General features: G+C 44.2%; 1 protein-coding gene across 2 annotated transcripts in view; it reads right to left on the minus strand.

The window, feature by feature from the left end:
* Positions 1 to 14,430, minus strand: part of LOC120302774 (protein Wnt-7a) — a 53,502-nt gene extending 39,072 nt beyond the window's left edge. Inside the window, exons 1-2 of one of the 2 annotated variants that reach the window (XM_039331699.1) lie at positions 13,378 to 14,430; positions 11,150 to 11,376 (exon numbers count right to left, since the gene is read on the minus strand). In XM_039331699.1, coding sequence (XP_039187633.1) covers positions 11,150 to 11,376; positions 13,378 to 13,448 — 298 coding nt within the window. In that variant the 5' untranslated portion in view covers positions 13,449 to 14,430. Of the gene's footprint in view, positions 1 to 11,149; positions 11,377 to 11,807; positions 11,890 to 13,377 lie in introns of those variants that run through there. The other variant, XM_039331700.1, reaches the window with a different exon arrangement.
* Between the last annotated feature and the right edge of the window lie 491 nt (positions 14,431 to 14,921).

Genomic DNA, 14,921 nt, shown 5'->3' on the forward strand with positions numbered 1-14,921 from the left:
CCATTGTGAAGCCAGTGACCATTGTTTTGGATGCCCTGAAAACCATGGAATCATTTATAAATGTAACTCAGTCATCCGCAATGAGTGGAGGCAAAATTCCCAGACACTTTCTTTCTTTTCTTTTCTTTTTTTGGATCTTCTGATTTGTACCTCAATGATCAATCCTAAAGCTTAAAGCAAGCTGGATTAGCCTGGTTCTTTTTATTTATTAAACAGGCTTTTGGATTAGTCTAACATTAAGTTATGAATATCCACAACTATTTTTCAGTGATGGGCAAATCCACAATGCAATATATATGCAGACAGTTAAGTACATGATTTGTTAGGAAAAGAATAGAAACTTGGAAAGTACCTTCACTGAATCAAAAGGCATTTGTCTATTAAGATCAGCAGTGTCTGTGTCTGCTGGGCAAAGAATTATAGACTAGAGTTCTTTCCAACCACAACCAGCTAGGATAGGAATTAAACCTGGGGATTTTTGCAACAAACAAAGCAGAATTCTGCAACTGATCTGCAACCTTTCAAGGATTTTGAAAACTTTAGGAGTCTTCTGAGAGATCATACTAGACTCTACAGAGAGCATCTTTTGCATGTGGATGGAGAAAAATGGACATATTTGGCTATACTTTAAAACTCATTTTATTTCCATAGTTTTGACTAACTATTTTCTTCATCAGCTAACACAAAATATTTTCTATAATATTTAAATTTTAAACTTCAAAAATTCTCCTGAATTCAGAAGTGTTCACGGAGTAGCAGATTACATATTGAATTGCACATTTAATAATAAAATAGCTGGTCATAAAGTCACTTCTTGAGCTTTGCTTGTTAATGGTTGATTTCCAAGAAGCTGACCAAGTTACACAAGAATGTCTGACATTACTCATGAGCTGGATAAACACAAATTGAAGTACTTCTGATCAGTCAAAAGGTAAATCAAGGAATAAGAACATCATCTATATTGAATGGTTAGGAACTTAATTTGTTTTGAAAGTATAGAACTGTCCATCATTCCCATCCGTGTTTCAACTGTACTCTCTAGATTTCAGACTTATTCACAGAAAAGTAAATGGTAGATTTGGAAAAGAGTTTATGAAGGCCACATTTATATATCTTGCTAGATTTGAGTGCCCTCGCTGCTCAGTCAATCAAACATCTCAGCAGTTGTATGCCAAACTGCCTAGCTTGAGAAGATGAGGCTCTTATTTAACAGGAAGAGGTCATGTGAAACATAGACGCATAGATCACATAGATTACATAGACATACTATAGATATATCATGAAGTTCTTCACTCAATAATTGCACTGCTCCTACAATTACCTTCAGCTCTTTGCCCCACCCCATCTCTCAGTCTCAGCCCAATAAAGGATTGACTAACAGCACTTTGCTGTTACACATTGTCTTTCAAATATTCAGAAAATGTATTTGAAGATTCTCTACTGTGATTATTTAAATCACAAACATAGGCCAACATTCAAATATAGGTAGTCCTCAACTTACAATTATTTATTTAGTGAGCATTCAAAGTTACAATGACACTGAAAAAAGTGACGTACACCCAGTCTTGCATTTCTGACTGTCATAACATCCACGTGGTCCCACATGATCAAAATTCGGGCATTTAGCAACCAGCATGGATTTATGACAGTTACAGCATCCTGGTGTCGTGTGATCACCATTTACAATCTCCCCAGCTGATTTCCTATAAGCAATGTGGAAAACTGGATTCATTTAATGACCATTTGATTCATTCAACTGCAGTGATTTGCTTTAAACTCATAGCCAAAAAAATAGGTGCAACTCATGTAACAGCAACCTTGCTTAGCAACTGAGATTCTGATCTCAACTGTGGTTGTTCATCTTGAACTACTCAACAATACAATATAGTGCAGGTGAACAGGTTTTTTTTTTTCAAAAAGATGCTGCATTAGGAATAAACAACCCATCCTTCAACAACCCTTCATGTTTTAGGCACTTTCCACTGATATGAGTGGAAGCTCTTTTAACATTTGCTGTCAACAAAAGTTTATTTTATCTTTAATTAACTGCTAATTAGAGATTATACTTTTCTGGCCTCAGGGGTTGGGGCCCAGATGGATCCCTAATAGCCATTTTATGCTCCCTCTAAGCAGAAAGTAACTCAAATTTAGTGAAAACAGAGCAAATCTGGCAGCTAAAGAGAAGAATCCATTATGCTAGGAATGAGGTTAGGATGAATGTACTGTACATCCAAAAAATCCTATGACAATCTCACAACAAGGCAGCAGAGAGTCTGATGGTCAATTTTGTCATCAGAATCACAGCGATCTTAGAGTAATTTTCAGCTGTTATGAATGGTAAAGAAAGATGTAAAAGGGGTAAAAACTTGGAACTGAACTGACAGGAATGAAATATTGGTCCCAATAAAGAACTCAAGTCTTGAGGTGGTGCTGCTTCAGAATTGGATTATGTTTCTCCAAATCTTCAGACTGTTATAGCATCCACATGTGGTTATGCTATGCCTTGATAACTTAGAAAGTACTTGCATTATTCTGTATTTCCAAGTTCTTCAAAGGGCAACAAGGAACTCCCTTTCACTTCTAGCAGAGTTCATAACGGACAAGTAGGTGATAATTTTCACACTATCCCTAATAGCCTCTAGTTCCTAACAAACTCCAAACCTTTCACTTTTCACTCTAGCAGTATTTTCTAGAACCCAAATAGATACGTTAACCACAAAAATTAAAACTCTTAACATATATATATAAGAAGGCAGTCCATCTGAGCTCCTCAGTTACAAGACAGATTCACGAGGATATTTTAAAAATATTTTAATGAATGTAACCATTTTGAAGAGTTTTCTCTACAAAAAATAGGAATGCCACATTTGCTGAACCTAGAACTATCTACTTGAAAGATAAAGCATGACTTCAGAAGTCAGGAAGATCTCAGACTTCTGTTGCAATTTTGAGCATTGATATATCTATTTAAACTTGCCAAAGTATTCTCCCTTTTTTAAGGCTGTCCTTAATACAATAGCTTCAGCCTATAAGGAACATTGACCATTCACAGTACTGTATTGACTCTGATCCACATGTAAGTATTGGTGAATTAAGATTAAATGGGCCTGGATCAGTTCTCCCAACAAATCAAAGCATCATGCTCAGATGCACTTTAGGCACATCTTTCTCTTAGTGTTGCCTTTATATTCTGCCCCTTAGGCTACTGTAGGACTCTGTCAATGCTCTTTCCTCCAAATCCTTTTTGAACTTTGACTGGCTTCTTTCCAAGACTACTTAAATCTGAGGACATACTGTAGATGCAAGCATTTCATCTCTGTTAGAAATAACAGCTGTGAATAAAAGATGAAAAGCATCATATCATTACATGTCTGGAACCATGCCCTTAGCATGTCTTGTTGTCAGTTGAAAATAACATATAAGAAATCTTTTGGTATTACAAACCATGGAATGATTAAATTATGGCTTCATCACATTTAAAATGAAGTCATTGTATAATTGCATTTCTCATATGCTAAACCGATAGGAGGAGGCTAAATTATCAAATGAAGAAAGTCAATGCATCCACATGATTATTCATGAGAGGGAAAGTGGCTGAAATCATGGACAGCAAACTAAAACACCACATATCTAAAGAGGGGGAAAATGCAGATGCTCTCAAGGAATTCCTTCCCTCAGATGTACTCACCAGGGACCTTTGTTACACAAAAAATAATCATTAGCAATCATTGTCATTAATTGCAATGGAAGTACTAAGGAAAATCTGTAATGTTTCTTCAGCTATGATTTTTAACCTACGTTCTTCCCCAAAAAGTGGCACTAACACGAGTAACATCTATATTATCTACTTAGAAGCATAATATTATAGATTTATTTCTTGGGGGGGGGTGTCTTACTATATATAGGATTATAGCCCAATATAATACTGTCACTAAATCACTAAATAAATTAGTAAATGAAATACATGTAGACCTCGACTTACAATCATTCATTTAGTGACTGTTTGAAGTTACAACAGTATTGAAAGAAGTTCGTGTATTTATGAAGGCTGCAGCAGTCCATGGTCGTGTGATCACCTTTACAATTTTCCTAGCCAGCTTCCAACAAGCAAAGTCAATAAGGAAAGCTTAATGGATTTAATGACTGTGTGATTCACTTAACAGCCACAGTTATTTGCTCATCAAATTGGGTACAACTCCCTTAATAACCACCTTGCTTAGCAACAAAAAGATCTGGTCCCATTTGTAATAATAATAATAATAATAATAATAATTGTGGGATTAATTGCACAAATATGTCCATGGGTATCTGCCCATAGACATCTCCCACAAGGTCCTTGAGATAACAAATGGACCGCTCTAGACACAGGTTGCATTCATCAACCATTTGGACAGACTCTGATAAGAACACCTGCAGTAGCCTTGCATCTGGAAAGTGTCTGTTATTTGATACATTGTAACCACCCCTATATACGTCTTTTGCTTACGCTGTGTGATGTAAAAACCTTAGTAACAATAAAATAGGGTGCAAGAGTCAGCTCTGGGCTCCCATCCCGAGATACCTGTGTGCGTGTCTCATTCTCCATGGGAGACCACCACATCTGGTGACCCCGACGTGATCCACTGAGGGATACGTCCCTGCCGACCCTTTACTTATCGCCTGGAATAGGCTTGGTGCACCCGACGAAGTTGCTGGCAACTGACTCCTCTTCATAAGTATGGGGGGTGGAATGTCTCACGCTCAAAAGCAGCATGTGGAAGAGCTGAGGCTACTTGGCAGGAAAAAATATCTTACTGATCAGGAACAGAAATTAACCCGTCACCTTTCTAAATCTGAGGCTGTTAAATTGCTTGCTTACGTATGGGCTAACTGCTCATCCTATCCGGAGTCTGGATCTTTAAAAGTAGATACATGGAGGAAAATTGGCACCGTTCTCCATCAGTCTCCAAGAGCCCCAGCAGAGATTTTGGAAAATTGCCTATACCCTGATTCAAACCCATGCTGACTCGCCTCATCAGCCTTTATTAGACCCTCCACCATATAAAAATCCGTCTGTTATGTTGGCCACTCCCTTGCCCCCTGGAGCTGGTTTTAACCCTCCCTCTGCCCCTGCAAATTCTATGGATCCTGATAAACAACAAACAGCCTCTCCTGTTCCTGCCACGTTGCCGCCTGTCTCCTGGCCCAGAATCATCCGTGGTGCTTTTCAAAAGGCTTTAAACAATGGTGATTTAAGTGTTTCTGAACTATCCGAGACAGAGTTGTTCCCTGTTACTTACCAACAGACTGCAGCAGGCATAGTGGTCGATTGGGAAGCGCTTCCCCTGGCTATGATCAGAGAATTGAAAAAGGCTACAAAAGATTATGGCATAACCAGTCCCTATACTAGAGGACTGATACATTCAATTGCTAGTGCATATTGAATGTTGCCTCAAGATTGGAAAGATCTGTTCCGCATGCTTCTTAACGGAACACAATACGTAGTCTTTGAATCTGAATATAAAAGAGAGGCACAAAACAGAGCTAATCACCCAGGTTCACAATGGACAGCAGAACAACTCTTCGGAGAAGGCAATTTTGCTACCCTTAATGCTCAAGCTCAAACTTTTACTCCCTTTGCATTTCCTATCATTAATGCTTGTGTTCTTTCTGCCATGGCTTGTGTTGATGAGTCTGGCACCCCGATTCAATCTTTTTCTGCCATTCGCCAAACTGCAACTGAATCCTATGCAGACTTTGTGAATCGCCTGCAAGTTGCCATTGAGCGTCAAATTTCAAACAGAGATGCAGCAAATGAAATCCTCATAAAATTGGCTTATGAACATGCAAAGCAGACTGCCAGTCCATTCTTAAACCAATTGTTTCCACTCCCACAGCCACCTTAGCAGATTTTCTTAAAGCCTGTCGCATTGTGGGAACCAATGCTTTTCAAATGGACACTCTTGCAGCTGCAATCCAAAAGGGGAATCAACCCCAAGGCACTTGCTTCAATTGTACTCTTCAGATGTATTGCAACTTTCTCTTGCTGACTGGGCAGGATCTGTTTCCTGTCATATTCCCTCTGACCCTCGCTTCCAACTCCTTAATAATGTTTCAATTTCTCTGCATTCTCCCATTTCCTCCTCTCCCATTCCTAACGCTGTCACCCTGTATGTTGATGGCAGCAAGACTTATGGTTCATGTGTATGGAAGGAGGGTGAACAATGGCACACAAAAATTACTCCTCCTCAAACTTCTGCTCAGCGTGCTGAACTTGCCGCTACAATTCTGGCCTTACAAACTTTTTCTTCTGAACCTTTTAATCTTATTTTAGATAGTCTTTATGTATATAAAGTTCTCACCTCTTTATCTGATTCATATGTGTCACCCTCACTGGATGACTCTCTCCTCAGTCTATTTCTCACACTTCAATCCCTTCTTCATTCCCGCTCTACTTGTTTTTTTCCTGCTCATATTAGAAGTCACCAACCTTTCCCTGGTATTATCTCCGAAGGCAATGCCAAGGCGGATGCTGCCGCTTCGGCCGCCTCCACTCACCAGGACGTTTCTGTCCTTGTTTTATTTCCCATAATCCCATGGGACAGCCATTCATATTTTCATCAAAATAAGAAGGCTTTAATGAAACAATTTTCTTTAACGGCTATGGAAGCTGCGGCTATCATACAACAATGTCCCACCTGCAGCCTCCAAGCACACTCTGTTCCTCAAGGGGTCAACCCAAGAGGGACGCAGAGCTGTCAACTTTGGCAAATGGATTTACACAATATTTGCCATTTGCCCCCTGGAAATATTTGCATGTTTCCATTGACACCTATTCAGGTTTTATTATGGCCACCCCTCAAAGGGGTGAGTCTGCTAAACATGTATTGTATTCGTACTTTTTCTACCTAGGCAATCCAAAAGAAATTAAGACTGATAACGCTCCTGCTTATACCAGCACCTCCTTTGCGCAGTTTTGCTCTCGCTGGTCTATTGTTCATAAATTTGGCATTCCATATAACTCCACTGGTCAAGCGATCGTGGAACGAGCCAATCAGACCATTAAAAAGGCTCTAGACATGCATGCAAAAAAGAAAGGGGAAATACCCCCGGCTTGCCTGGGATACAAAACACTCTTAATCTTGTACTTTTTACCTTAAACTTTTTGAATGTTTCTGGCACCCCTGGCTCAACTGCCGCAAGCAGGCATTTTTCTGCTTCTCCCACAGATTCTTCACGCCCCCAGGTATACTATCGAGGTTTGCCTGATCCCACCTGGAAAGGGCCTGCCTCCCTCATTACCTGGGGTCGAGGCTATGCTGCAATAGACGACCATGGCGAGATCATTTGGACTCCAGATCATTGTGTTCGTCCTTATATGGCTCAACGTACACCACCTCAGACAGGCATATGAGGATCAGGGACTGTGGGCTTTTAATGCTTTTGTACGGGATGCCAGGCGCACTTCTCTTACACTTAACGTCACGAACTGTTGGATCTGCATGCAAATTCCTGGTGATAGTCATGGTGGCCTTATTTTCCATGCCATTCTGTTCAATGAAACAGGATGGAAGCAGCTGTGAAGCATAACTACAGAGACATTGCATATGACATATGCTGTGGGCGCTCGTATAATGGAACCTGCCAGATTTTGTTTTTATAGCACAGGACTATTCCGTACTGCCATTTATTTGGGAACTTATAGTAATTGTCAACAAGTTATTATATGGAATTCAGCAAAGAAATGCATATCCATCAAAAGCAACCTTACTAAGATAAATGACACTTATTAAAGCAATCAATGGACAAACATCAGTACCTACATGGCTTGCCTTGACATGGAATCCATAATAACATTTGCTAATGAGTCTCACCAGGATTATTATGAGTTACCCGATATGTGGCTACTATGTGGCCGTAGAGCCTATCGCCAGGTGCCTAAGGATTGGAAAGGCACCCGTACACTGGGCTTTTTGACTCCTGCTGTATATGCCTTGCCTCATCTCCCTGATGGACGCCTGCGGAACAAACGTGATACTGGCTCCTCAGATCCACCCCTAACATTGGGTGGTAGTTTAGAGACTCAAATCAGCAGAGGGATTCTACCCAATCTAGGAGTTGCCATGAACTATAGGGACCTTCATTTGCTTAACAATTGGACTGTTCATATGTTTAATCAAACAATCAACAGCATTAAAATGATTAATCAAGAAATGGGTGAAATAAGGGAAATAGTTTTGCAAAATCGGTATGCTTTAGATATTATTTTAGCAGCAAAAGGCGGTGTGTGTGCTTTAATTCATTCTCATTGTTGTATGTATATACATGATTTTCAACCTAATATTTCTGCTACAGCAAAGAAAATGGAATCTATGCTCCAAAATAATCCCTTACACAGCGATGGATCAGGCACCGTAGATATCTGGGGTGCCCTTTGGTCCTGGCTACTGGATGGATCCTGGCTACGATCTTTGATTTCTATTATAGTAACCATTTTAATATTATTTGTATTGCTATGTTGTTGCATTCAAGGTATTCCCTCCCTCCTGCAAATGTGCAAAAATGTTACGCCCTCCACTAGGAAGGACGCCTTAATAAGTGAATCAAGATCCCTTCTGGAACTGGAAGTGAGTAACATTGAAAAAACAGAAAAGGAGGAGATGTGGGATTAATTGCACAAATATGTCCATGGGTATCTGCCCATAGACATCTCCCACAAGGTCCTTGAGATAACAAATGGACCGCTCTAGACACAGGTTGCATTCATCAACCATTTGGACAGACTCTGATAAGAACACCTGCAGTAGCCTTGCATCTGGAAAGTGTCTGTTATTTGATACATTGTAACCACCCCTATATACGTCTTTTGCTTACGCTGTGTGATGTAAAAACCTTAGTAACAATAAAATAGGGTGCAAGAGTCAGCTCTGGGCTCCCATCCCGAGATACCTGTGTGCGTGTCTCATTCTCCATGGGAGACCACCACAAATAATAATAATAATAATAGTAATAATAAAGTTGGAAGGGACCTTGAAGGTCATCTAGTCCAACCCTCTGCTCAGGCAGGAAACCCTATACCATTTCAAACAAATGGCTGCCTAGTCTCTTCTTAAAAACTTCCAATTTTGGGTGCATTCACCACTTCTGGAGGCAGGTTGTTCCACTGGTTAATTGTTCTAACTGTCAGGAAGTTTCTTCTTATTCTAGGTTGCTTCTCTCCTTGATTAGTTTCCACCTGTTGCTTCTTGTCCTGCCTTCAGGCACCTTGGAAAATAGCTTGACTCCCTCTTCTTTGTGGCAGCCCCTGAGATATGGGAACACTGCTATCATGTCCCCCCTCATCCTTCTCTTCATTAAACTAGATAACCTGTCAAGGACAACCTGTAGCTGCATTTCAGTGTAACTCAAGACTCAAGCCAATACAGAGAGCAATACTTCTACAAAGATAGCCACACTAGCATATCCATTTACTTTCTATAGTTAAATTTTCATTGTGCAATAATGAAAAAACCCAAATATATCATAACTACTGGTACAAGCACTATATAGTATATTTAAGCTCACCTTCCCTGACATGGTACCTGTCAAATACCTTCCCATTATGCATGGCCCCTATATTTTATCCATTTGTTAGCTGGAAATCATGGGACTTTACAGCCTAATAGTCAAATATATTCAAAAAACATCCATTTAAGAAAATATGTTATGTATCCCAAACTAGTTCATGACTGAATACAAAAAAGTGCACTTAGTTTTGGAAAGAGCTTGACTATTTCATATAGAAGACTATACAGTAAAACTATTGGTTTTTATTGATGACACATCACATACTGGTCCTCAAACTTCAATTTTCACCTATATTTGGGACCTTCCTATTTATTCAAATGTAAACTAATTTGGAAACTTCCAGAATATCTTTTGCTGAATTGGATTTCAAATAAAATTTTGACATTTGCAAACATAACCATTCGTCATTCAGCATGGAACACAACTAGCTCTCATTAGTTCCTACTGATGGACCCAGGTTGCTGACATGGTTCAGGAATTAGCATCATTGAATGAAAAGTTTCTTGGACACGACTGGCAGATACCAATTTCAAAGACTTTCAAGTCAAAGAACAAGAAGAATATGCCATCTTTTAGAAAAGAGAAAAAGTAAAGCAATATTTTCAGATGTGCAGGACTGTCCTTAAATGATGTATCAACAATTAAACCACTGTATAACAGACAAGTTAATTAAATATCAATACTATCATCTACCATTTCATTACAATCTGATTCTATTAATTAAAGAGTATTTTTTTAAAAAAAAGACTATCTAGTTTAGTTGACCAAGACTTTCAGATTATTTTCACACATGATGTTAACACCCTTTCCCCTCACACACATTTTATGATTCTGAAATGCAAATTTGAAGTGTCCATTAGCTGGAAGGATGCTTATATGTCTCACACAAATTCTGTGTGAGAGTGCAAAGTTTACAAGGCATTTTCACACAGAGAACTTCTGTTTCTTTCAGCATTATTAGAAATTGCTTGGTGATGTGATTGTAAAGCATGGACTGCTTGAATTTTGTCTATGACAGTTTAATGGCTTTCTAAGAGCACCATGGCTACATTGACAAAAAAAGTGCAAGCCTGAGCCAAAGACATGTTACTAGCATCATTTCAATCCTAATCGTATTTATTCAGAGATACCAAGGGTCAGGGAGATCTATTCCCTTGTCTTGAGAGTGAGGAACCTACAGTCCTCCAGATGTTGCTCTATCATTTGTGACGTTCCCAGTCAGAATGGTTAAGTGAAAGATCCAGCAGCATCTGGAGAGCCACCCATTTAGAGTTCCATACCCTGGAGAGCCACCCATTTAGAGTTCCATACTTCCAAACTTACAGTTTGGACACAAGTCATGTTGATTCCAGTGAGGCATGGCTGTAGGGTGGACTCTTAAGAACTTCTTTAAAGTTTTCAAGTTGGGAAAACTTTTTTTAAAAGGGAAGCTTGGTATACCTTTGCAAAGAAAAGCAAGCTTTAAGCCAGGCTTCAGAAACACCGCTGGAAATAACTTCCCTGAACAGTTGGACCTGCTCCATTATTGCCCTAGCTAATGAATCTTCTTTGGCTGGATTTCAGGCTCACCCCTGCAACAGTTTATAGGAAGGAGGTAACATACCCACTTTCAGCTCTTTTCCAAAGACGGTCCTCTCTCCCAGAGCGGAGCAGTTCCACCGTCCATTGCGGAATTGAAATTGACACTCGTTGATTCCCATTTGGGAGCCTTCCCCGATCACGATGATGGCATCGGGTCTGCTCTGACAGATAGCCCTCTGTCTTGGAGCCAACCCCGGGATTTTGTTACAGATGATACTGGCTCCCAAAGCCACGACCGAAGAAAGACCCCTAAGAAGAGAAGGAGAAGGGGAGAGAGGGGAGGGAGAGGGGGGGAGAGGGAGAAGAGCGATAATGAATCATCTCATCCGAGTCGGGATCAATCGATTCTCTAAAAGGCTCTTCTTTTGAGGCGCCCCTCGGTACGAACTGGCAGGTTCCTCAACATCAAAGCCCGCCCAGATGCCGCTTAAGCCCTCCGAGCGCCTCATTTGCCCATCAAGACTCGACAGCCGCTTATTCCACCGATTGTCTAGTAGAGAGCCAGCTTTCAGCAAGCCCACGGGTGGGGAAAGGGCGGCGGGGGGGATTTCTAACCAGCCCCCACTCCCACCCTCGCAGAAATAGGTAAGGGGCATTGAACCGGGCAGCCCGCCCTTCCCCCTTTGTTCTCCGGCCTCCTCAGGAACAAGTGCTCCTAAAGTCACCCGGCAGGCACGTACTCGAGCAGGGCCAGAAGCATCATTTTGCCCCACCGGCCCCGCGGCCAAGAGCGCCAGCCCAGTGCGACTCGGCTGCCGGCGTCCGTTATCCCCTCCGGACTAACGGCGCGGGAAAAAAAGAAGCTGGATCAATTTAACAGCGAGGAGAGCCTCGCCTCCCTTCTCTCTCCCAATCTCCTCGTGCGGGGGGGGTGTGGGGGGGAGGGGGGGCTCTCTTATTCCAGACTTCCCCAACTGGGGGCCCTCCAGATGCAACGAATGGCGACTGGGAATCGGAGGGAATGGTAGCTCTGAGCCTTTGAAAGACGCCAGTGGGAAAACGGAGGCTTACGGGGTTGGGTCGGTGAGAAAGGGAGAGGAAGAGCGAGGTGCCAATGGGTAGCCATCCTCCGGGTTTCTCTTTCTATTTAAGGCAACTAGCAACCCGGGTGGGCAGTTTCAGGGGGGGGGAGCTCAGGGTCCTGCCTTTGACCCACTTCCAAAAACATCGGAATTCCACAGCCTTCTTCCTCGAAAGTACCACCACCACCAGCAGCAGCCCTGCGAGCCGAAGGCCTCCTCCCACGCACCTGGCAGTCCCACCTCACGAAGTCGGCGCTAGGGATGATCCCAAGCCCGGGCAGGCGGGGCGAGTAGGCGCCCCTTCGCTTTCCCAACAGGACTTGGACTGACGGTCCCAAAGGAGGAGGGGAGGCTCTACCCTAACCCTGGCCGCCAACTCCTTCGGCGGGCTACTTCTTTTCCCGGCACTTCGTAGGCGGGCTCTTGGAACGGGAAAGAACGCAAGTAACCCGAGCGCGGCGAAGTTAGGAAAGAGACTCTCTGAAATGACTGGGAGCTGGTTACAGGTAACCAGGTTACTTTTATTGCACGCAGTTGGAACCGCGGCGAGGTGGAACTGCACGGCCCGCCGCCGCCGGTGGCCAAAAGAATCAAAGTCGGGCCGAGATCCCGCACAATTTCAGCTCGCCGGAAAAGCGCTGAATAAGCCCGCCGAATCTTCGCAGGTTTCAGCTGAGCGCTCTTCGCGCAGAAAAAGGTCGGCTCTGGGATGCGGGTTCAGCTCTGAAACTTAGCCGCGGCGCGTGAGACAACCTGGAGTCCCTGGCCAGGCGCAGAGCGCTGCCCGGTTCCTTTTCTGGGTACCAAAAGCAGGTACCTCGGCCCAGGCCCCCCATTTGGCCAGGCGATGTCACCAAGAAAAGGGTGGAAAGGACCAGGGGTCTGCGGACCCTGCCCTAAATCGCCTGTTTTCCTCGCCTGGCTCTCATTGCCATTCTGGCCATGCCTCTCGTCTGGCCAGGCGAGGACTTTTGCCTTTCCCCAGAGCTGACGCACATTTAGAATTTCGCTGGGGACAAGAGCAGCAGAAATAGTCGCCTCACCCTGGAGCGAGCGAGGGAGCGAGCGAGAGAAAAGGAGAGAGAAGAACCCTTTCAGACTTCCCCCGGAGTTAAATGCTAGCACAGGTCTGGACAGGTTGAGCCACCGCAGCGTGTTTGCCTTTAAAAAATGGGGGGTGGGGTGGAGAGAGAGAAGAGAGAAGAGAGAGAGAGAGAGAGAGACTTACCCTATTTTGATATAGACAATCCCTAGGCTCAGAAAGATGTGGAATATCCAGCGCCTGGTTTTCCTGTTCATATTCCTCGATCGTCGTTGGCTTTCAGATCAACATGCGAAAGTTAATGTCTTTTTTGTTAAAAAAAAAAAAGTATGTTTGAAATAACAATGATAATGATAATAATGCCTGCCCCCCCCCCCGGCACGCACTCTGCGCCCTGGTGGGTTTCTCGGTGCCTCAGACAGTGCAACGCCAGGTCAAAGTAGCTCAGACAAAACAGTCCAGCCCTCCTGCGCTCGGAGCCACCCGGAGCGAGCGGTGTGTGTTTGTAAATCCCAAGAGGCAATCACCATCGCCCTCCACTGGGTCTCTCTCTTCGCTCCCTCTCGATCCCGGATTTGTATGCCTGTCACACGCAGTCCTGGGAAGCTCGCTCGCTCGCTCGCTCGCTCACGCGCGCGCTGGGAAAGATGTAAAAGTCTCCCGTCTCCTCTGCCTTTCGCGGCGGCGGCGGCGGCGGCGGCGGCAGCAACTCGAATTTCCCCGCAGGTTCAGCCTTAGTGTCTCTCACGCTTTTCTCTCTCCTTCAGCATACTGGGGCGTGTTCTCCAAAGGAGGGAGTAGTCCAGCCCGGGTGGGGTGGGGGTGGGAAGGGAAAGAAGTTAATGGTTTGGCGTGGGGGCGCGGGTGCAAGCCGGATAAAGGATCGCGCCCCGATCACCTGTTCGCCTTCTCCTCCCGCCCTGCCCCCGAAGCCATAATAATAAACGATCCCGGAGCTGTCGAAAGGGGCTTTGCCTTCTCTTTCTCTCGGCAGGAAAGAAAGGCTTTCGCGAGAGAGCAATCCTCTCTGGGTCCCTAAAGACGGTGGTCGGTTTCTTATCAGTCCTCCGCTTCCTCGCCCCGCAACGGGAGCCGGTCTTGACCTCCAGCTGCCTCCTCTAGGCGAAACCCAGGTTTTCCTGGCTTCTGAGCCCGACGGCGATCTTCCCTTTATCCAGTTCCCCTCTCTTCTGCCAGTTCAGGTTGGCCTCCCTCCCTATTCCCTCCATCCCTCTCTCCTGTTTCTGAACTATCCCAAAAGCTGACCGATTTTCTCACGCCTTGGGGGGGGGAGGGGAGGGGAGGGAGAGGAGCGCGCCTCAACCCGGGGGGGGGGTGGACGCGCGGCTTCTACCTGCCTAAGAGCGCGCGCGCGCCCTGCAGGGGAAAAAAAAAAACCTGCGCGCGGAAACACCTGGAAGCAGGTTTGCAGGGGTTTCCTCTCGGAGGGCTGAAGCCTGCGCCTGACTCGGCTGCACCTACGGTAGCTTGCTTTGCTTCGGCTTCACCCCATACACGCCCGCAATAGACAGCATCTCCTAACTAAAGGGCGGGGAGCGGGGGGGGGAGGGAGGGAGGGAGGGAGGGGGCATCGGCGACAGCGCCGCGAAATGCAACCTAGGAAGTTGGAAGTCAGTTTCGTTCGGCGCTGCTACCGAAAGCCTGACTCTCGGGACACTTTAGGTCCCATCTGCCGCTGCTGCCAGACCCTCGGACCCAAAGAGAAAGAC

The sequence above is a fragment of the Crotalus tigris genome, unplaced genomic scaffold (genome assembly GCF_016545835.1).
Source record: "Crotalus tigris isolate CLP2741 ecotype Arizona unplaced genomic scaffold, ASM1654583v1 scf7180000024437.13266115, whole genome shotgun sequence".
Lineage (NCBI taxonomy): Eukaryota > Metazoa > Chordata > Lepidosauria > Squamata > Viperidae > Crotalus > Crotalus tigris.